The sequence below is a fragment of the Carcharhinus amblyrhynchos genome, chromosome 2 (assembly GCF_965287045.1).
Source record: "Carcharhinus amblyrhynchos chromosome 2, sCarAmb.v2.hapA, whole genome shotgun sequence".
NCBI lineage: Eukaryota > Metazoa > Chordata > Chondrichthyes > Carcharhiniformes > Carcharhinidae > Carcharhinus > Carcharhinus amblyrhynchos.
The window spans coordinates 70,416,024-70,440,434 of NC_137325.1; the positions used below are offsets into that span (position 1 = coordinate 70,416,024).

The following is a 24,411-nucleotide window of genomic DNA, read 5'->3' on the forward strand; positions in this document are numbered from 1 at the left end:
AGGAAGGGATTCAATTCTTTAAATGTTATGCTAGTGTGGGATGCACGAATGAAGATCTTCAGTGTAAATGCAAACACTCATGGAGGTGTCCATGACTCATTTGTCCTTGCAAACTCAGTGTTCCACCATGATAACATAACTGGGAGTTACACAGGGTGATAAGGATTCCAGACGTCGCTGGATTCCGGGGAAGTGCCGGAGGATTGGAAAACGGCTAATGTTACGCCGTTGTTTAAGAAGGGTGCCAGGCAAAAGGCGGGGAATTATAGGCCGGTTAGTTTAACGTCTGTGGTAGGTAAAATGTTAGAATCTGTCATTAAGGAGGAAATTGCGAGGCATCTTGAAGGGAATTGCTTGATAGAGCAGACGCAGCACGGTTTCATTAAAGGGAAGTCGTGTCTGACAAATTTACTGGAGTTCTATGAGGATGTGTCTAGGGCGGTGGATAGAGGAGAGCCGGTGGATGTGGTCTTTCTAGATTTTCAGAAGGCGTTTGACAAAGTACCTCACAAGAGGTTATTGCAGAAGGTCGAGGGACATGGAGTTGGGGGTAGGGTGTTAGCGTGGATAGAGGATTGGTTGTCAAATAGGAGGCAGAGAGTGGGGGTCAACGGGTGCTATTCGGATTGGCGGATGGTGACTAGTGGAGTGCCCCAGGGGTCGGTGCTGGGGCCTCAGCTTTTTACCATTTATATAGATGATCTGGAGGAGGGAACCAAGTGTAGGGTGTCGAAATTTGCTGATGACACCAAGATTGGGGGAACGGCAAATTGTGCGGAGGGTGTGGAGAGTCTGCAGAAGGATCTAGATAGGCTGGGCGAATGGGCCAGGAAATGGCAAATGGAATTTAATGTTGGCAAGTGTGAGGTGGTCCACTTTGGTAGGAAGGATTATTACTTACGTGGCGAAAAACTGCAGCAGGCGACGGTGCAGAGGGACCTCGGGGTCCTTGTGCATGAGTCGCAAAAACCCAGCTTGCAGGTGCAGCAGGTGGTCAGGAAGGCAAATGGGATGCTGGCCTTCATAGCGAGGGGGATTGAATATAAAAGTAGGGAGGTCTTGCTGCAGCTGTATAGGGCATTGGTGAGGCCGCAGCTGGAGTACTGTGTGCGGTTTTGGGCGCCGCACCTGCGTAAAGATATTTTGGCCTTGGAGGGAGTGCAGAGGAGGTTTACTAGGCTGATACCGGAGTTGAGGGGATTGAGCTATGAGGAGAGGCTGAATAAACTAGGCTTGTACTCGTTAGAGTTTAGAAGAATGAGGGGAGATCTCATTGAGACGTATAAGATGATGAATGGGATGGATAGGATAGAGGTGGAGAGACTCCTCCCGCTCAGAAAGGACAGTAGGACTAGGGGGCACAGCCTCAAGATAAAGGGGGGGCGGTTTAGAACAGAGTTGAGGAGGAACTTCTTCGCTCAAAGGGTGGTGAATCTCTGGAATTCTCTGCCTGTTGAAGTGGTGGAGGCTGCCTCGCTAAATATTTTTAAGACGCGGGTTGATGGGTTTTTGATAAGAGAGGGGATTAAGGGTTATGGGGAGAGGGCGGGAAAGTGGAACTGAGCCACGACAGATCAGCCATGATCTTATTGAATGGCAGGGCAGGCTCGAAGGGCTAGATGGCCTACTCCTGCTCCTATTTCTTATGTTCTTAAGACACCATTCCGGAGGACCAACAACGAAGCACAGGAATGTTACAATTGCACGCACATAGCAATATGTCAAGTGTTGGAGAGGGCAATTAGTGTTTTGATGTCTGGACAGGTCAGGGGGCACATTGCAGAATGCACAGGAGAAAGTCACAAAACTTGTGTGTTGTGCATTGCTCAACTTTGCCCTTCACAATGGACTGATCATTTACTTGGAAGATGACTTGCCACCAGAAAGGGAGGAGTGGGAGAAGAGTAATATGGAGCCCGATGAAGGCATAACTCCTGGGAAACCCAGGCTCCAGATGATGCAAGGAACTGTCTGAGATCACGTGGCAGCTGCTGCTTTTGGATATGGAGCTTGTAAAATTAACAATGGATATGTCCAAACCTCTCTCTCTATTTACAAAAGGTTAACAAAGTTGAGTGAAAGTAAAAAAAAATTGATTGTTGTGTTAAAGTGAAAAAATATATTTTATTGCAACAAATTTGGAAACTTTGAGGTAATTACTAAACAAAATGTCATACTGCATCTGCTGAAGTTAAATGTTGTTAGATGTTAACATGATTTCAATGTTTTGTATTTAGAAGATTATTTTTGTTCATAAATGTTTTCTATTAAACTTTACAAACTTGTACAAATGTTTTATTGAAACATCAAAACAAAACATTTAAAAATGAGATATCTATAACTGAATAGCACAATTTAAGTAAACAAGTTAGAAGTATCCAAATCACAGTCCCAGAAGTTCTGACTTCTCTTCTTCCCAACTGTTTTCAGCATTCTAAATTAAAACACATGAACACTTAAGCATGCCATACATAAAATTATGTAATAACATAATATAGATTTAAACAATAGTTTCAGAGATTTAAAATAAATAACAAAACCCATATTCACATATAAACATTAAGTAATCATCTTCGAGCACAAAAAGATACTTTGAAAGAACAAGTAACATTACCTGTTTAAAAGAACAAAAAAGATTTTTAAAAAAATTAACATACCTCTATAACAGCCATGAAACCTGTTGCTTGCTCTCTTCAATATAAACCTTTTGTTTAAATCCCTGGCCTCAATGGGCATTCCCTTAGATCTCCTGTCACAAGGGGGTGTGGCTTCATTCAAACTGTACCCTGCTGGAGCCTGCACAGGTCTTCCTGTTGCAGGCCTGAAGTCACTGTATGATTGGAAAGCTGGTAAGTGGACGTTTTTGAAAAGCTTTGTATCAGCAAGCCATGGCTTCCCACTGATACATGCAAGTTACAGGCCAATATTTGGAGTCTGGACAATCCTTCTTTAGGACTAAAAAGAGGGAAAATTGTGCTTATATATTAGGGGGTGGAACAGTGATTAGTGGGAGATGGGAGGTTATAATGACTATGTAGCAAAATTTAAGAACAAATGACAAATGGCCCTTGTGGGCGGGTCTACTGTATTCACTGCTCCCAGTTGCGACCTCCTTGACATTGGCCAGACTAAACACATTGACTTAGCCCACAAGTGAGACTAACCTCCCTGTTGCTTGCCATCTCAGCTCAGCACCTCGCCCTCATGCCCAAATGTCTGTTTTCGGCCTGCTGAAATGTTCCAGCAAAACCCAATGCAAGCTGGAGGATCGGCCCCTCATGTTCCGATTCAGCACTTTATAGCTCTTAGGACTCAACATTGAGTTTTGTTCATCATTCCCCTTCATCTTTAACTTTTAAATTTATATATCCCAAACATTTCTTTGTTACTCTGCAAAAACTCGCTCTCCCCAACCGATCCGTCTGTCATTTGGTCTTCAATTTTGTTGCAACCTCCCCCAAGTCCCACTAATCACTGTTCCACCCTCCTCATATATATATCAAATCACAATTTCCCCTCTTTAGTTCTGAAGAAAGGTACTCGAAAAATTAACTTTTCCCACCCTATGGTTGCTGCCCGACCAGCTGAGTTTTTCTTTCTCTGTTTTTGTTCCAGATTCCAGTATCCACAACATTTTGCTATTTTACCATTCAAGGCCATAACTTCCTGCCTTAAAAAAATCTCCGCTTTGACTCATTTCAGTAGTGCATGGAAATTAATTCATGTACACATTAAAAATGAAAAGTCGCATCCTCCCATATGAGGTTCAGTTCTGCAGAAGCCGATCTCTGTTGCCCTGTATGCATCCAGTTGCAATCAGCTCCCAATCCCTAACCTGTGCGCGTCTGTCAAACCCCCCCATCCCCGGCAGCTGCTTCCACCCTGGAAGAGGCGCCAAACCCGATGTGAAGACTGCCCGCTAGACAGGTTGTAAAGCTCTGCTCTGGGTTCTAGTCCCAAAGCCACTGCTGCACCGATTTTGCAGGGGGGTGGTTGCACGAGTTGCAGCTTTGCATTCATTTTGATGGCGGAGGCAGCGAGGGCTAACTCGCAACTGGATCGGCCTTTGGTTTGCAAGCAGAGCGAGCAGGCCGCTGGCGACCGGCGGCTGGATTTCTCGGTGGCAGCAGTGCTGCCTGCGGGTGGTAGCGGCGAGAGGATGGGGACGGCCACCCCGAAGCAGTTCTGCCCACTCCTGCAGAGGCCGCTCATCAGCATCACTCTGGAGCGCTTCGAGAGGTAAGCCACTTAGAACGGTGCCCGGGGATCACACAACGTTCCACTCCCCTTCGACGTCACAATGCCTCCGGCCAAAGACCCGGCAAAGGGCGCAACTTGCAACCAAAAGGGAAAACGCTGGGAGATGTCAGCAGTCTGGCAGGCAGCTGTCAGGAGCGAAAAGAGCTGACCTTTCGAGTCCAGCTGACCCTTTGTCAAAGCAACTTGCATTTCTGTAGCGCCTTTCACCACCCCCACCTTCCGCAAAAACACTCACTTTAAACACTTGGTAGCATAGTCACAGCTGCCATGTCGAAATGCTGTAATTGCTTGATTCCGACTGGATCTATTGGAGCTCGGTTGCTAACTCTGTTCGAGTATTGTTGAAGTTTACATTTATGGTTGTCAACTCTGGTTGGACATATTCATAGAATTCCTACAGTGCAGAAAGAGGCCATTCGGTCCATTGAGCCTGCGCTGACAAGGAGGACTGATTCCCTGTAACCCCACTATTTACCCTGCTAATCCCCCTGACTTTAAGGGTCAATTTAGTGTGGCTAATCAACCTAACCCAGACATGTTTGAACTGTGGGAGGAAACTGGAGCACCCAGAAGACACACACACAGGCAATTACCCAAGGCTGGAATTGAATCTGTGTCCCCAGAGCTGTGAGGCAGCAGTACTAACCACTGTGCCATATTCCTGGAGGTGTCACAACTTTGTCTACTCCTTCCCCTCTGCATCCTTGCCCTTGGTGACACAAATTTGCAGGGCATCACCTTCTTAAGGTTGTCAGAAACCAAGCAGGCTCCCCTTTACCTGATTATTTGAAGAAAATCAAGACATAAATTGAAATAAAATTTATAACACTTGATTATTTATTTCTGAGGATACTCACAGTAGTGACCTAGAAATTAATTCTTAGAGATTCAGGGAATTCAGGAACGGCAGCTCTAGTTTACAAAGTCGTACTGTATAATACTTACAACAAACAGATAGGCCTTTCAGCCCACCAGGCCTCTGCGGATATTTATGTTTATGCTCCACATGAACCACATATTCATATATCATGCTGCTTTCTTCCTCATGTATTTATCTAGCTTTCCCTTAAATGCATCAATGATCATGTGGCATTTTAACCACACGATAACTGACCACATGATGGCTGATGACATGAGACCTGATGGCATTACTTCTACAAATGCGATTACATTTATCTTATAAAGATTGGGTTCCCTATAGTTGAATATTTTTCTTCATGATTTTGTGGCTGTTGTGTGAATAGCTCCAAAATCCTGGAAGCCACCGAGAGTAAGGAAATGTGAAATCCGAGAGGTTGCAAAAAAAGAGTGGAGGAGCGGTTTGCAAATGAAAACTGGCTTGGGAGGAACTTCAACTCTGCCAGTAACTAATGGTAACACACTAAAATTGCACAAATAATAAATAGTATACAGGTATCCCTCATTTCCCTTATGACCAACAGTAATTATGTTAACTCACTGATGGTTGATATGTAACTGGCATTAATAGGTGGAATACCCTGAAATCCAACTTGTAACTCACAATAATCCTGGAAGCAATTAAACTCCTCTATGGAACCATAGCCCCAGCTCCCTAAAGTGTAGTGCAGGCTCTCCTGTTAAGTTCACTGTCAATAGACTTAACTCTCTCCCTATCTCCTTAAACTTTGTTTGAATTCACATTCTGCATGAAGGTGTCTTGATTTTCTTCAAATAATCAGGTAAAGGGGAGCCTGCTTGGTTTCTGACAACCTTAAGAAGGTGATGCCCTGCAAATTTGTGTCACCAAGGGCAAGGATGCAGAGGGGAAGGAGTAGACAAAGTTGTGACACCTCCAGGAATATAAATTTATATATCCCAAACATTTCTTTGTTACTCTGCAAAAACTCGCTCTCCCCAACCGATCCGTCTGTCATTTGGTCTTCAATTTTGTTGCAACCTCCCCCAAGTCCCACTAATCACTGTTCCACCCTCCTCATATATATATCAAATCACAATTTCCCCTCTTTAGTTCAAGCCTGGCTGTTACAGGCCAACATGAAATAATTGAAAAATAACACTAAGAATTGTAGATTCTGTGTTTGGGTCACTTCTTACAGGGCACATCGTCCTAAACTTAGCTCAGTACCAAAAATTCTGAACTGTTTGCAGGACTCAGTGTAGAGAAATGAGATTTTGCACAGAGCAATAGAAATTACAGCACAGGAGAAAGCCATTTGACCTGTGTACCTCATTCCTCCCATTTTTTTTATAGGCATCTTTTCCAAGTATTTATTGTCTTTGCTTCTAAATTAAGTTTTAGTTACTACCTAAATTCCACTGTGTCATAGCCCTCAGTTCAAAAACCTCCCCTCTTGGTTTTCCCATGAGAATCCTTGGTTTCGCAGTTTCCCAGTTCTGTAATTGCAGAAACAATCTTTTACTATTGACGTACAGGTTTCACTCACCCCTCTTCTGGCTGCTCTGCTGTCTATGACACTCTGACTCACCATGTTGATGTTGTTGTACGCAGCACTATAGAAAATAGGTTTTCTTTAAAATGTTTAATACATGCCTTTTGTTTTAGTAGCTAAATACACCTTCAGTAATTGTGATGTAGACACTCGAAGAAGTTTCTGAAATTGGACTCAATGCTCTTAGGCAGTAAAGGGGAAAATATCAATCAGATGTTCTGCTGCTTTTGCCACATTGAAAGTGTGCTTGTTGGGCAGAATTGGATCATCTGTGATGTTGGTAGTCTCCATCCAGGTAAAATAGTCTCCTGGTACTTGGGATGGAATTTTTTTGTCCCGCCCACCACGGGAATCGTAGTGGGTGAGACATGGATCATGCAAAGGTCCATTGACCTCATGTCGGATTTTCTGGCTTTGGGGTGAGCATGGCTAGAAAATCCCACCCATGGAATATATGCTTACGTATAAAGAATTAGCAACATTGGTGAGCCCTTGGGTCATTGCTGAAGTCAGTAGAGTTCACTATTATGGGATATTATCTTTAGCAGCACAGGGGAGTAAAGATGATAACACTGGGGGAAAAAAAATTATGTACCAATTTTCTGTCTACCATTTTTCTCCCAGAAGTATTGCCTCCTTACTGGAAATCTTCCTTATTTAAGCCTTGGCATTAAGTATCGGATTACTACTAGTGATATTTCAGCATTAGAACTGCAATAACTTATATTTATGGTTACAACCCGATGAAGAAGGGTTGAATGGCTTTCTTTGTTGCCCTCTCCTCATTTGACTGCAGCAAGTTTTTTTTTTGTTTGCGAAGGATATACTTACCAATTCAGTGACTGCAGAACTGTTTACGTGTTAGGGTCATAAAAGGATATTGGTATTCAGCAGGACAGATTTTCTTGAGTTTAACAGAGAAAGATGTCAGTTTTGTTTTACTAAACCGAACTTAATAAAATGTGCAAACACACGCACAGACACAGAAACATTACCGTGTTGGGAAGGATAAGCTGGCCAAATGAGTGCATATAAGGAAATGTTAAAGCGTGTACAGTCGGTAGTTTGGTGACTTAGTTGCTATCAGGCTGAATTTGATGGTCTTGATGCTTGCAATTTAAAGATATAGATGACTGAGTTGGTTGTTTTTCGGGAGGCAATAGTGCTGGATTGGATTCTTTTAAGAAATTATTTTGGGTTCTTTTAAGACGTCCCAGATGACCAGCCAGCAAACAGGACTTGAAGCTTCCCAGATGAGTTGGAGAAAGGAGGAGACAAAAGTGTTAGGTCTTCCTCCTAAGCTGCTTGTTCTCAGTTCTGCTGCTGAGAAGACATGTGCTTAAATCATACAAACAGTTGGCTTGTCATATTATGTTCATTCTCCTAATCCCAGTGGTATTCAAATAAATTACATTGTCCATGTATTTCAAAGATGTCTTGATTCACTTATGTTTGGAAACTAACTTTGCCAGGGTTCCATTGTCTAAAAAATTAGTCTTAATGGCCCATCTCCAACACTTGAATACCTCAGGTGATCATCATAGATGCTTTTGTTAATGAATCAGGAGATGTGAGTCCTGTACAGTTGCCTGAAGTCATGTCTTTGATCAGAGTTTTGCAGACAGACTGACTCCACTCCAGTGAATTGGAATGTGGAATGTATGGGAATGGAAATTGGGTTTGGCCATTTAAAAGTCATTTTTAAAAAAATTCAATTAGGATTTCCAGCCAATGGATTAAAATCATTATTTGACATAAAGCATTTCTTGTTAACATTATAGGGTGCCTTTAACATAATGAAACATCTCAAGGTGTGTCATAGGGGCATTATAAAACAAAGTAACACTGAACCACTTAAGGAGCTAATAGGTCAAATGACCAAAAGCTTGGTCAAAGAGGTAGGTGCTAAGGAGTGTCTTAAAGGAGCAAAGTGAGATAGAGAGATGGAGAGGTTCTGGGAGGGATTTCCAGAGCTTGGGACCTCAGCTGCTGAAGGCACAGCCATCAGTGCTGGGGCAATATAATTGGGAATGCACAAGAGGCCAGAATTAGAGGAGCATAGATACCTTAGGGTATTGTTGGGCTGGATGAGATTATAGTTAGAAGAGGGCAAGAGATTTGAAAATAATGAACATTTTTAAATTAAAATGTTGCTTGACTTGGAGCCAAGGTATGTTAGCCAGCGTAGGGGTGATAAGGAACTGGAGTTCCCGTGAGTTAAGTCATGGACAGCAGAGTTTACAAAGGGTAGAATGTAGGAAAGCAGCCAGGAGTGTGTTGGAATTGTCAAGTTCAGAGGTAACGTGAGCATAAATTAGGGTTTCAGCCGCAGATAAGCTGAGACGGGGCAAAGTTGGTGATGTTTCGGAGGTGGAGACAGTCTTGGTGAAGTCATGAATATGAGGTCAGAAGCTAAATGTGATATTAAAATTGCAAATAGACTGACCTCATCTCAGATTTATGCCAGGGAGAGATGAATTCAGTAGCTAGCGAACTGAGTTTGAAGCAGGGACCAAAAGCAATGGGTTCCCCTTTCCAATATTTAATTGGAGGAAATTTCTGCACATCCAGTGCTGGATGTCAAATTAGCAGTTTGATAATTTAACAGCAATGGCGGAGGCGCGAAAGATGGTGTTGAGGCGGAGCTGGGTTCTGTCAGTATACATGTGAAAATTAATGCTGTGCCTTTGGATGATATTACTGAGAGGTAGCATGTAGATGCAAAATAAGAATAGAAAATCCAAGCGCAAACAAAATAAATATCATAATTTATTGGTCAACGTGGTTAAAGGTCTCAAGCTAATTGTGATTTTCAAAGAAGAATGTTTTAGTTGTGCTACAGAGTATTATAGTAAGCATCTTCCTGTTTGAATGTATATACTGATATCTTTAGCAGGTATACAGCACTGGGCTCTCATATTGTCAGCCTACCAGTACAACATTGTGTACAAGACAGGGAAGGGCAATGCAAACACAGGTGCCTTGGGTCTGCTTGCTTAAGAGACTCTCACATTCTCCGTTCATTACTAAACAGATTAACCAGCGGATGGACCAAGACCCCTGTTCTATCTCAGGTGAAGAGATTCCTTATGTAGAGATTGCCCATGGTATTACGGGATGATGAACGAAGACCATCTGCAAAATGAAAAAATTAACTGCACGTGCAGGATGGTTGTAGCCTTTGGTGTTCCAGAGTAGTTGTCCCACTCTCTCATCATTCACAAGCCTTGGGTGATGTTTATGAGGCACATCCACGTGCCTCCCGAGTGAAAAGTTTAGCCAGGTTGTATGTTTGATGACCTAATATGGATCAGGACTTGGAGAATAAGGTGAAATCCTATTCTGTGTATCAGATAAACCAGAAAATGGTGCCACCAGCGCCACTACATCCATAGGTGGCCTGATCGTTCATGGTCTAGACTTCATGTGGACTTTGTAGGGTCTTTTATGGGTAATATGTTTCTAGTTATTTTGGATGTGCATTCGAAGTGTTTAGAAATACACATCATGAGTAACATCACAGCTCTCATTACAATAGAGGCCCTGACTAAGATAAAGAAGCTATGCTAACTTTTTGCAAATTATGGCTTACCAGCTTCTCTCATCCCTGATAATTTACAACATTTATGAGGGATTTGTTCCAAGAGTTTATGCAAAGGAATAGACTGCACCTTTTCATCCAGCTTCAAATGGTTTAGCAGAACGAACTGTTCAGATACTGAAAGAAGGATTAAGGAGAGTGGCAGGTAATAAATTGGGAACCCAGCTCTCATAGTTCTTGTTCTAGTGTCATATCACAATGCAAACAATCACCGGCTGAAATGCTGATGGGTAGAAAGCCAAAGTCTCACCTGGATCGACTACATCCAAATGTCAAAGCGAGAGTGGGAAAGGGACAGGAAAAGCAATAGAAGAAGCATGACTTCCATACTAGGGAGGGACATTTCAATCCAAATGATTGTGTCTACGCAAGGAAATTTGGCACTAAACAATGTTGGCTAACTGGAGTCATTCTCAGCCAACGTAGTCCAGTATCTTTAGGAGTGAAACTAACTAATGGAAAAGTCATCCACAAATACGAGGAGCACATTTGTTTGGACCATGATTCTGAGACAACCAAGTTTCACATCACATGGCGAAGGAAATGATACTGTTGGAATCTCAACAGTAATGGTTGCAGAAGTATAGGAGCATCCAGTGGACTGTGCTTCAGGAGGGGATGAGGAGCATTCATGCACAGATACTCAACCTACTTGTGCCTCCATAAGTCTAGCTCCATTGAAACAAGCCTCACCAGTGTCCTTGGAGTCACCAGTGGTACTGCTCAGGTCACACCGTAGTTGCAAAGCTCCAGAAAGACTGATGTATAATTGAGACATTAGTTTCATTTTGTTTTTTCCTTAAGGGGCATTGAAATTAAGCGGGGAGAGGTTGTGGGGAGGGGTAATTCTAGAATGTTATAGGAAGCATCTTTCTATCTGAATGTATATACCGATGTTTTTACTGGATATGAGCATATGCAGGTAACACCATTGGTAGCGCAGGTTTAGTTTTACCTGGAGGGACCTATGTAACTGGCTGTCTCCAGTTCTATATCCACGTTATACTGTATTCAATCTTTTTATAAGTATATTGAATATCACAATGCATTCGATGATCTTTTATGGCCAAGTTACCACAAGAAAGGAAAGTCTCTTATGTAGCACCTTTCAGAACCTCAGGACTTCTCAAAGTATTTTACAACTAACAAAATGCCTTTGAAGTGTAGTCACTGTTATCATGTAAGATAACCTTATGGACTAGGAAACAATGGCTGAATTCAGCATGTTATATATCTGGTATGCAAGACAAGATTAAAGTAAAATACTTAAATGAAATGAAAGATGATGGAAGGAATATCATTGATGAACCAGTTTCATCAATGACTATCTTTCCATCACAAGGGCTGAAGTGGGGGTAATTGCTGAGGATTGCCCAGGATTGCACAATATTCGTACGTCCTCAGATACTGAAGCAGTCCATCTCCAATTGCAGCAAGACCTGGCAAGTAACATTCATGCAACACAAGTGCCAGGCAATTACCTACTTTTTTTTATTCATTCTTCAGAAACAGGCGGTAATGTCTTGGCTAGCATGCATTGCTCACCCCTAATTTCCCTTGAGAAGGTAGTCGTGAGCTGCCTTCTTGAACCACTGCAGTCCATATTTGGTAGGTACACTCATAGTGCTGTTAGGGAGGGAGTTCCTGGATCTTAACTCAGCAACAGTGAAGGAACAGCAAGATATTACCAAGACAGGATGTTGAGTGGCTGGAGGGGAACTTCCAGGTGGTAACATTCCCTTATGTCTGCTACCTTTGTCCAACAGGAGAGAATTTAACCACCTTGACATTCAATGGCATTACCACTGCTGAATCCCCTGTTATAACATCCTGAATACATGGGAACCTCACCACCTGGAAGTTGCCCTCCAAGCCACTCACCATTCTGACTTGGAAATATATCCTTCCCAATTGTTGGGTCAAAATCCTGGAAATCCCTTCCTAACAGCACTATGCATGTATCTCTATCATGGTTCAAGAAGGAAGCACACCATCACTATCTCAAGTACAATTAGGGATAGGCAATAAATGCTGGCCTAGCCAGTGAAGCCCACATCCCATGAATGAATTAAAAAAGAAAAAGATTAAGGGTGCAGTAAAATCTACAACCTTATGTGTCTAAGGTAAAGTTTATTTATTAGTCACAAGTAAGGCTGACATTAACAGTGCAATGAAGTTACTGTGAAATTCCCGTAGTCGCCACAGTCCAGTGTTGTTCAGGCCAATGCACCTAACTAGCATGTCTTTCAGAATGTGGGACGAAACGGGAGCAAACCCACACATCTATGGGAAGAACATATTCCACACAGACAGTGACCCAAGCCAGGAATCAAACCCGGGTCCCGGCACTGTGAAGAGCTAACCACTGTGCTATCGTGCCGCCCCAGCACAGTCACAATATTTATTGTTTGGTCCAGTTCATTTTGATTAAATGAGTGTGACACTCGTGTTAGACATGTGAACTTTACAACTTTAACTATGAACTGTCTGGAATTGAAATTAGACTTGGATATTGTAACTTGTGAAATTCTATTCGTGATTCATTTTTCAATGTTGATTGGAAGTCCTACTTTGCCAAGATAGTGCTGCTGAGAGAATTTGTTCTTGGTATATTACATGTAATTTTGGATGGATTCGTAAGAGGAAATATTTTCAAGGACAGATGTCTCCATTGGAAGGAGTGAAACCAACCATCAATCATTCCTACCTGTCGTGGTGTTTTACTCACATTGGTGCTTTATTCATACAATGTTGTGGTTTGCCTCACAAATTGAGTACTTTACAGCTACTGGCTTTCTGGATATATATTTACATACATTGCAGCACTTCAGGTAGTCAACAGTGCCTGTTATAAAATTGCAATGGGATTTATCTGTTTTCATTGCTGTATATTTAACCAGGTTAATTTCTTTTTTACGGTCATCTGCTTCCTCTCCTGAGGGTGGTGACTCAGTAAAAAGTCTGACAACACCAGGTTTTAGTCCAACCTATTTATTTGATAATATACTCGCAAGCTTTCGAGGGGTTACCCTCTTCGTCAGGTGAATGGTGACTCAGACAGGGATATTTCACTCAAGTGCCGGCAATCAGAGTCTACGTAGAAGTGACAGAGCCCTTTTCTAAACTCTACTTGGCATCAACTTGTGAATTTCCCACGGGCTTCATTGGACAACAGTTAGAAGCAAGAACACTGAATTCTCTTTTGCTTCACTTTTCCAGACTAGGGTTGCTGTGGCCAGTTGTGTTGTCTCAGTTTATCTGCTTAATCTGAACAGCACCCCTGTGATTTCCTGATGGGAGGAAGTAATAAGAAATTTTAAAAGTGACTTATTATGGAGTAAGATTGGAAGTATTAATTCACTTAATCTAAAAAGAATCATTTAAAAAATGATGTGGATTTACAGAACTAAAATTATTTCAAGCATGCAAAACCATCCATGTGAGAACAGTTTTACCACATTTCAGCAAAGATGAGATATGTGAGAAATGTTGTCTACTTTTGAAACTTTTCATGATTTTTTTGATGAATTCCATTGATTAATATAAAACTCATGAAAAGTGGTCTGATCTGCTTGAGATATTTGCATAGGTGACTTGCTGTGTGTTTGATTAACACATAGGGCTGGATTTCACAGGAGAAAAGGCACTCCCAAATGGACCAACTTTTAAAAAGCCTGCTGTAGAGTTTGTGTGTGTGTGTGTGTGTGTGTGTATTCGTGTGTGGTGGGGGGGATTCAATCATGGGCGCTGCAAGGAGATGCACGGAAAAGGGCAGTGATGAGTGGGTGGAATTAAGTTTCAGGCTTTTATGGTGCAGAGAGATTTAAGAGCTTAAGGAAGGGGGCAAGGAGATCGGGTTCTGGTTTGGAAGGCAGGTGGGGAGGAACAAAGTAGTGGGGTGACATCTGAGAGGGTCAGGGTGAGCACAGTGGAGGCACTGAGTTTAGGGCATCTCCTGATCGATGTAGCCCCCTTCTGTCCTGCCTTTTCAAAGAAGCACTTTCAACAATGGCATTCACACTATAGTCCACCATAAGAAACAGGAAGAGGAGTAGGCCAGTCATCCCTGCAACTTTCTCTACCATTTAACAAGATCATGGCTGATCTAATACTCATTAAATCCACTTTCCTGCCTTGTCTCCATAACCCTGAACTTCCTTGCTGATTAAAAACCTATTGATCTCAGCCTTAACAATGTTCAAGGATTCAGCCTCTACAGCTTCCTGGGCTAAAGAATTCCAAAGATTCACCACTCTTTGAGGGGAGAAAATCTTCCTCAGAGCTGTCTTAAATGAATAGCCTCTTATGCTGTGACTATGCCCTCTGATTCAACACTGTCCCACGAGTGTTAATATCCTCCCAACATTATTCTACCTGATGTCCAAAGAATCTGCAATAATACCTTTACTTGTGTTCTCCAGCCACCTTGAAATAAAGGTTCGTATCCCATTTGCCTTCCCTTCTGCACCTGTATGCTCACTTTCTGAGTTTCATGAACAAGGACCCCCCCCAAGTCCCTTTGTACTACAGCTTTCTCCAGTCTCTCCATTTAAATAATAATCTGCTTTCTCATCCTTTCTTCCAAAATGAACAATTTCACATTTTCCCACGTTGAGTTCCATTTGTCAATTTTCTGCCCATTTCATTTAACCTGTCAAAACCTGTAAGATGTTTATATCATTCTCTTAATCTGCCTTCCCATTCACCTTTGTATCATCTGCAAATTTGGCCACAGTACACTCTCTTCTTCCATCCAAATCATTAATGCTTATTGCGAAGAGCTGTGGTCACAGCCCTGATTCCTGTGGCCCTTCACTGGTTACTGCCCTCCAACCTGAGAAAAACCCCTTTATCACTGTTCACTGTTTTCTCTTCTATCCATGCCAGAATATTACCATCAATACCATGAGCTATCTTACTTTGTATTATTTTGTGTGGCCTCTTTTCAAATGTCTTTTGAAAATCCAAATATACAACATTGACTGGTTCTCCTCTATCTACTCTACTGTACTATATGGCTGATCTCTCCTCAAAGAACTCTAGTAAATTTGTTAGTTAACAAATGACTTCCTCTACATGAAACTATGGTAACTCTGCTTGATCAGATTTATGGTTTTCCAGATGCACTGCTGTTCTCTTCTTAGTGGTTGATTCTAATATTTTTCCAAGAGCAGAAGTTAGACAAACTGGTCTGTAGTTTACTGCATTTTCAACAAGGATGCCACATTGGCAATTTTCCAATCGTTTGGCGCAGTTCCAAAATCCAAGAATTTTTGGATAACAACAATGCATCTACAATCTATGTAGCTACCTCCTTTAAAATCATGTGGTGCAAGTCATCAGGTCCAGGGAACTTGTTAGCCTCTAACTCTATTAGTTTGCCTAAAACTATTTCTCTGAAGATGGTGACTGTATTTAATTCTTCCCCAATATTTTTTACTGATTTTAGGATGCATGTAGTATCCTCTCCAATAAAGACCGATGCAAAATATTTATTTAACTCCTCTGCCATTTCTTTGTTCCCCATAATTACTTCCCCAGTTTCATTCTCTAAGGGGCTAATGCTTTATTTTCCTTCCCTCTTCCTTTTAATATACTTAAAAAAAACCTCTTATTGCCTATTTTATGTTTCATATTGCCTTGCCCTCATAGTTTATTTGCTCTTTCTGATTTTTTTTAGTCCAACCATCTTTGCTGCATTCTGAATCTATCCCACTCGTCTGTCTACCTTTGCTTTCTTATATGATTCTGCTTTCAATGTAATATTCTCCTTAACTTGGTTATCCATGGTAGTTTCATCCTCCCCTTAGAGCCTTTCCTCCTCTTTGGGATATATTTTTTGCTGGGAGTCATAAATGTCTGCCACTGCTCATCTATTATCTTACCTACTAATCAATATGACCAGTCCACTTTGGCCAATTCCTCATACTTTTGTAACTCACTGCCACTGCCCAGCGTTTCTTGGCAGTGGAGGCAGGTTGAAGCCCTTAATTGCTGGTTAATTGAATAATTAAAGACCTCAATAGGTCTAAGGGTGGGTGACTTACCACGCCCCCCCCTCCCCCCTCCCTGCTGCCCCCATATTATGGGGAACTGGTTGGGGATGGGGTGGAGGGAGGTACACTTAGACACGTAATACATTTTACATATAACCTTGCCAGAAACACACCCAGCAGAGACACACAATCCCGCCCATGAGATATTAAATAGAACTTACAGCACAGAGACAGGTATTTAGCTCTACTGGTGGTCTGACAGTGTTCATAATCCACACAAATCTCCTCCCAGGCAAATTACCTCCCCACCCTGTCTCTATATCTCTGTTTGCCCTTCTCCCTTGCCAAGCTTCACCTCAGATGTGTCAGTGTAATTTATAGTCACTACTCCACGTGTTGCAACTTTTACCTTCTTGCCATTTCTATGGATAAAGAAATCACCAAATTCTCTATTTGATCTGTTTTTTGTTATCTTAATATTTCTTCTTTTAGAGTCCATGCTTCCAGCAGCTGTTACTGACTATTTTCCCGAATATGTTCAGATATTTCTAAATAATGCAATGGGACATTTTTCACAGTTCTAACAATTGCTAGAAACCAGCTTTTAATGAAACTGGTGGAAAGCCTTCACCAGTTATTTGTCTTATATTCCCAGCCACTAATTTGCACCAACATTTTTTCAAAGTAATTTCTGTTTATCCCAATGTATATCTGACTCTCTTAAGCTGCAGAGCACATGCCCCAAATATTGTGCGCCTACAACTTTTGCATTTTGCTGATAGGTGCCTACCCTCCTTGAATTTTTGTTTGCAGGTTATCTGTTTTTTTCTTAAACGCAGCACATAACTCATTTATTTTGCTTCCTTGGTGATTTAGTTTTGTCTTCAGGATATGAATGCACCTTTTAAGTTGTCTTTTCATTTACATGTTTTGACATTAATTTCGGCATACATTCATTCAGCAATTTTAAGCTGGACCCTGTCCCATATTTTTGAGCTTTGAATGATTGAGTCAGCCTGGACTTGTTATATTTGCTGTTGAGACTTACTCAGGGAACGTTTTGTCAGACTGAAGTACTAAAGTCTCGGTTTGTTGACAGGATCTTAGATCAACTTCACATTTCTACACTGGAAAGTCAGGACAGATTACACATCCAAATCTCTGGAGTTAAGCTTGAAACTTGATTTTCTGACTCAAAGTGAAACTCCAACTACTGAGCCAAGGCTGACACCTGTGAGATTTTCGCAGATGGGGAATGTAAATCTGGAAAATTACTTTAAATGTCATTGTGAAAATAATACAAAGGGGCCACAGTCTCAGATCAGTGAACAGTAAATTTAGAGTAGATAACAGTGATTCCTTTTTCATGCGAAGAATTAAAGTGATCAATATATTAAGTGAAATTCAGGATAGTGTAATGGATGTAAAATCATTAAAACCAATGAAAAGCAATTAAATACTGCAATGGGCTAACTTTACAGTCTTTTTGAATAGACTGAATCAGAAGTACTGTAACCTTTAAAGCAATCAAGAAGTATTGACACAAGGTCACATGTAATTAAAACTGGAACTGTTTCACACATAATATACAGCAAATGTTGCAGGGACTTTACATGTCGCTCGCTCCAAAACTGTAAAATCCCGCCCAAAGTCAACGGACCTTTCCATTGTCTGCCGCTTGTCTGCTCCAATTCCCTTGGAGGGAGGGGGGATGGTAAAATCCTGATCAGCAAGTCAACTGAGCAAGCAAATGAGCAATATATCAATAGCAGAAACTACAAGCACTTGAAACCTCTTCTTAATAAGCATTGTATGATAGAGGAAGAGATCAGAGAGCCAGAGCTGTCACTCAAGCAGTGTCATCTCTGGAGCTCAACTGTTTCAACAACCTAATGGATTTTTGGTTTCTCAGCCAAGGATTGGTCATGATAGGGCTTGGCGGAGAATCCTGAAATTCATTAGACCATTGAACCCACTGAGCCCAAAGGCAAATATTGCTTGAATGACAGCTCTGGCTTTCTGACCTACATTTATTTACTCAGGATAAAGGTTTCAGGTGCTTGCAGTTTTTGCTATTAATATCTAAAAGATAAAATGATTTACAATTTTATTGACCTGCAGTAAAAAGGAGTTTTTGGAAGAAAGTGGAAAGTTATCGGTGTTTGATTAAAAAAAAACTTTTTTTGACATCCTATAGTTACTATAGAGTTAATTGATTTTATACCATTTATAATGGATTAATGGGCATGGAAGTGCAATACCTTAGCATTAGGGGCATGATGGGCTATAGAGGTGGGGAGGGAGCATTCTTTGACATTGTAGGCATGAGAGACAATGGGTGGGGATAACATAATTGGTGGTCATAGAGAAGATCTTTTGAATTTACATTTTAAAGTTTTAAAGTTTATTTGTTACTGTCACAAATAAGCTTACATTGACACGGCAATGAAGTTACTGTGAAAATTCCCTAGTCGTCACACTCTGGCACCTGTTCGGGTACACCGAGGGAGAATTTAGCATGGTCAATGCACTTAAATAGCCCGTCTTTCAGACTGTAGGAGGAAACCAGATCACCTGGAGAAAACCTACGCAGACACGGGGAGAAAGTGCAGACTCTGCACAGACAGTGACTGAGTTGGGAATCAAACCCAGGTCACTGGCACTGTGAGGCAGCAGTGTGACTGTAGACTATGGTTCATGACACTTCGGAGTTCTGTGAATCATATCTCTTGGAAAAGCTGCCCTAACTCTATGCAATTGCAGAAAGTTAGGACATGCCTATCCCCATAATGAAGCTGACCACATCAGGAGTGCAGAGTATGTGCTTGCGACCCAAACTAGGTTACATTGTTAAAAGGCTTTACTGAAAATCGGAAATCCTGGGAATGTGGTCAGGAATTCTGGAATTAGGTCCCGTGTGCCATTTTCATTCCTCCAAAAAGACCTCCTGATATCTTGAAAATCCAGCCCATGATGTCTGGAAGTAAGGAATTTCAGAAACTGGAACTATTGCCAGAATTGGTCATTTTCAGATCTGCATACAGACTGTAAGAATTCTTGAAAAGATTATTCAAGTCTTTCACATAATTGATCTATTGTGAATATTGGACCAGAACCTCTGAGGTGTGGCAATCTCAATCAGAATGCTATTGATTCCTTTCTACTTGCGCTAGATCTCAGCTGCAGCTTTCTGACCTGACCTTACGATTTAAGCCAGCTGGAAAAAATGCAGTAGGATTCCCAGGCCTTCAGTCAAGTGCAGCAGAGGTAAAGGAAAGGAGGCCACATCCTCCTTTTTTTAACAGCAGTAGCTGCCGTAAAGCAGATAGCTTTAAAGTTCCCAGTCATTTTGAGAATCTAGGCAGATGGTAAGTGTATAACATAAGTTGGTAGGATGGATAAGGATAGGTCAGATGGTCGGGGGGGAGGGCGGCAGCGATCAATTGGTCATGAGGGAATAGGGGATCGCCTTGATCAGGTGGTTAGTGGGAAGGGGTCAGGTGCTTTGGGTGGTCAATGGCTAGGAGGGCCTAGTGTTCAATGCAGAAGGATTTGATGGTTCAGGTGGCAGGTAGTCAATGGGGAATAGGGGTTTAGGACAGGTCAGGAGAGTTGGATGGTCTGTTGGGGGAGGTTGTGAGGGTAGTCAGGGTAGGGGCTATTTGAAAGCTCGGAGTTGTAGTCGGGGGGTTCGGAGAGTAGTTGGGGATGGAGGTAGTCAAGAGGATAGTTAAAGGCTGGGGGGTGTTAGGAGGGCATTCAAGGGGGTGGGAGTGTAGTGGGGGTGTTATTCAGGTTTGCAGAGGGTAGTCAGGGGTGTGGCAGGATACAGTCAGTGGGTTGAACAGCATCATTAAAGGTTGGGAGGCTATTTGGAGGTGGGGGGTTGGAGGTGAGGGGAGGGGGGCAGACAATGTGGTCCCATTGGGAAGGAGTCAATAATATAGCTACCCAGGAGAGTAGAAGCGGTTTTAATTCCTCTAACTTTTCCCAGGTAACTATTGCCTGATAAGACAGTCAGAACTATTCAAAATTTGTGATTTACACGGGTGGAAGGTTCCAGGTGCAGGAAAATTGCCCATCAGAAGTTTGAACTTCCTGTGCAGTCCCTGAGTGGGGACTTTTGGGGAGGGGGATGCCCCTCAGTGCATCCTCCCAGAGACCTAACTGTTGTGACACCGCCAACCTCCCCCAAACCCCCACACCCCCGCTCCCCTAGTAATGAGGTTATGGACCATTGTGGCTTATGAATGATGCCAAAATATTTATTTTTGTTAAATTTGATTTTTCTTTTGCAGAGTTCATTGGATAAAAGAAATTGTGGTGGTGGTGTCAAAACAGAACTTTGAATTGATGAATTCGATTATCCAGCATTATGGTCACTCGAGAGCGATCGTTGTGGAAGGCGCGCTCACTCGTCACCAATCTATTTTCAATGGGCTAAAAGCATTCGTGGTAAATCAACCTCATAAATCTTGGCTGGAGAAACCTGAAGTGGTGATCATTCATGATGCAGTGAGACCCTTTGTAGAAGAAGACATCTTACTTAGAGTGGCCATTGCAGCAAAGGAATATGGGGTATGTAAAAATATTGCGGTATCTCAGATGAAACATAGGAATAGGAAGACATTCAGCCCTTCGAGCCCGTCCTGCCAGGCAATTAGATCTTGACTGATCTGCATCTGAACTATACTTTCTTCCTTGGTTCAGTAACACTCAGATTTTTATTAGGTGAAGATATTTTGAAAGATGATTTTCCTGATTGAGAGTTCTAAAATCGGGGCACAGTCTCAGAATTAAGTGGGAGGCCACATAGGACTGAGATGAAGAGGAATTTTCTTCACTCAGATTTGTTGAAATTCTTGACCTCAGAGGGCTGTGGGTGCTCAGTTATTGAATATATTCAAGGCAGAGATGGATAGATTCCTTAGATATTAAATACATTTAGGGATAGTAGGTGAAAATGGCATTGAGGTAGAAGATCAGCCATGATCTCGTTGAATGAAAGGGCAGGCTCGAGGGGCCAAGTGGCCTACTCCTGCATCTATTTCCTGTGTTCCTATATTATCAGTCTCAATTTTACACTATTAATTGTCCTAGACTCAGTAGCTTTTGGGATGAAGAAAGTTCTAGGTTTCTATGATTATTTGTGTGAATAAGTGCCAGTTGACATCAAACCCTGTATGGCTTATCTCCAATTTTAAGGCTCTGCTCTCTTCTCCTGAACTCTCCTACTCTCTGCCTACTCTATCATGCCCTAACAAAGATCTGATTTAATGGATTAGTCTGTTATGTAAGCTACATTGGTTCTTTCCCAAGCCCTGCTGATTTCTCTTTTTCCCTCCTGAAGGCAGTAACTTGTGTTTGGGTGCAATTCCAGATATTCCTACTGTGAGTTCACCCAACTAATCATTCCTCACACATGAGCATAGACCTTGAATATTAAAGATTACTTGACTGCATGAGCTGTAACAAAAAATATGATTCTATCTATATCCAACCTGTATGGTTGGATGCAGAGGAGGTTTACTAGGCTGATTCTGGAGTTGAAGGGATTGAGCTATGAGGAGAGGCTGAATAAACTAGGCTTGTACTCGTTAGAGTTTAGAAGAATGAGGGGAGATCTCATTGAGACGTATAAGATGTTGAATGGGATGGATAGGATAGAGGTGGAGAGGCTCTTCCTGCTCAGAAAGGACAGTAGGACTAGAGGGCACAGCCTCAGGATAAAGAGGGGGCGGTTTAGAACGGAGTTGAGGAGGAACTTCTTCACTCAAAGGGTGGTGAATCTCTGGAATTCTCTGCCCGTTGAAGTGGTGGAGGCTGCCTCGCTCAATATATTTAAGACGCGGGTTGATGGGTTTTTGATAGGCAAGGGGATTAAGGGTTATGGGGAGAGGGCGGGAATGTGGAGCTGAGCAGCGACAGATCAGCCATGATCTTATTGAATGGCGGGGCAGGCTCGAGGGGCTAGATGGCCGACTCCTGCTCCTATTTCTTATGTTCTTATGGTTCGAAGTGATTATGAGCCAGAACCTTGACTCTGTGAATCATGGGTAGCGAGGCCAATCTCAATACTTTTGTAACAAGCCTGGGCTCAGATCAACTCACTTGCTACACACTAGGGCTGGGTCTCAGACCCTCCCATCTTAGTAGAACACCATGATTTTTCTTCATCAGCTACTTTGCAGAGTTAATGTCCTCTTTTGACACCGAGAAATGCAGATTTTGTAGCTACTGGCTGGAAGATCAAAGTAATCGAGGAGACTAATCTATAAAGAAAGCTTATAGTATTGTTATGACCGGTCCCAGGCAAGGGTCCTCAAATTTGTTATCCTGGGTGAGGAGAGATGAAATGGCTCCCTTTTTTCACCCCCCACCGGTTGGTGTTCATCCAGCAGTAAGAATACTTCAGTTGCAAGCATTAAAAGAAGTAACTTCACAAAGTAAATCAAACCAAAAAAAATTTAATAAAGAAACTTCATTACACCAAAACTCAGGTCACACAAGTTCCTCTCAATCCTCATGTATTTATACTGGGGCAGCTGGTCAGCTGACCACCACATCATTTTGCCATTGGTTACATTGTCTACAGAGTCAGCTGACTCCCATAGCATGTTACCATTTGTTACATTATAACAGATTCCAATGTTATCATTGGTTACATTTATAACAGATGTAACCAGATTCATTTAAAAAGCATCTGTTCCCTTGTGAATATCTTTCCCCCCCACATTTATATTTTAAAAGGAGTCAATTTAACCAATCTTTCTTGAGTTAAAGAGTGAGTTTATTAGCTACTGAATGTGAGAAAAATGATAAAGCTCATGCATATATATTCACTCAGATTATAAATGAGAATTGAGTCGCAGTGGAAAAAAAAGGTGATTCGGCCGTTGACTTGCTCGTGAAGCCTGGATGGTAGAAAGTTGCAGTCTTTGTGATTTGTATGCTCAGCAGGTAAATAGTTGATTTTGATATTCCAGTTTTCTGCAGTTTGGCTGGGAAGCTGCCCTGCTTCCTTTACAGTTGTGGCTTTGCTGACTTGGCTTAATTCAGCAAGCAGAGAGAGAGCGTTAGCTACAAAACATGCAGGGGTCTGCTGCTGTCGTTCCTTCTATGTCACACGTAGACACAACCAGCACTAGTCACTGCTAACCAGGTTTTGGAGCAGGCTTTTATTCTAGTCTTTTTATATTCCTGGAAGGCAAAAAATCCACGAACCGGTCTGGGCCATTTCTTATGTGATATATAATTCCTGTTGAAATGATAATCAGCCCCCATTATCTCAATTGGTGATGACAGTTCATTTCTTATGGATCTTTTGTTTTTGATGTCCTTGTCTGGAAACAGGATGTGATTCCATTGTCTCACTCTTAGTATTGCCCACCAGCAATTCAGCCAATGACTGAATTTACATCCTCAGCCATCTTCGACTTGTATGTCCATTTTGAAAACCACAGGGCGTATTTAAAAGCTCAGTGTGTCCATAACACAATTCAGGGATTTTCTCCATCATCATGATAATATATAAACATTGCATTAAATGTAATGGTCCTGAATTGCTACTAGAGTTGTCTTGACCTCCTGCTGTAACTTTGGTAGGAGACCTGTAGAGTTCTGGGAGAAATAGTGTGAAAATGCTCACTTATCCAATCCCTGAGGATTCTGCCAGTGTTTTAATGGGTGACCAGGAACTCAGGGCCAATATACCCATTGAAATATTTACTTCTCGAGATCTCAGTGATCATCGTATGCCTGCCAATTTCTTTGACGTAGATGAATTCATAAATCTTTGTGGTCATTGAATCTTAATCTTTTTAATAAAGTTTTCCCCATGATCTAGAGATTGCTAATCCAAACAAGTAACTGAGTCATAGAGAGCTGGAGGCCCCAGGTTTTGTCAGTGCTAAACTAAGTGATCTCAGCGAGAGATTAGGTGGTAGAATCTTGTCAATAGGCTTCAGATTACTGAGTTAGAGAGAATAATAATTGACCAGGAATCCTACTCCAGTATTCTAGGTAGTGATCATTGGTGAAAAAGACTTATTTGGGGTCAGGTACATTGTGAACTGGACAGCACTAACACGAGGAGCTGATGTTTACAGATAGATCATAGGCA

General features: G+C 41.9%; 1 protein-coding gene across 2 annotated transcripts in view; it reads left to right on the plus strand.

Annotated features, from left to right (window-relative positions):
• The first annotated feature begins 2,140 nt into the window (after positions 1–2,140).
• crppa (CDP-L-ribitol pyrophosphorylase A) overlaps positions 2,141–24,411 on the plus strand; it is a 300,647-nt gene continuing 278,376 nt past the window's right edge. For both annotated transcript variants that reach the window (XM_080216486.1, XM_080216495.1), the window contains exons 1-2: positions 2,141–4,239; positions 20,588–20,867. In XM_080216486.1, coding sequence (XP_080072612.1) covers positions 4,025–4,239; positions 20,588–20,867 — 495 coding nt within the window. In that variant the 5' untranslated portion in view covers positions 2,141–4,024. The remainder of the gene's footprint in view (positions 4,240–20,587; positions 20,868–24,411) is intronic.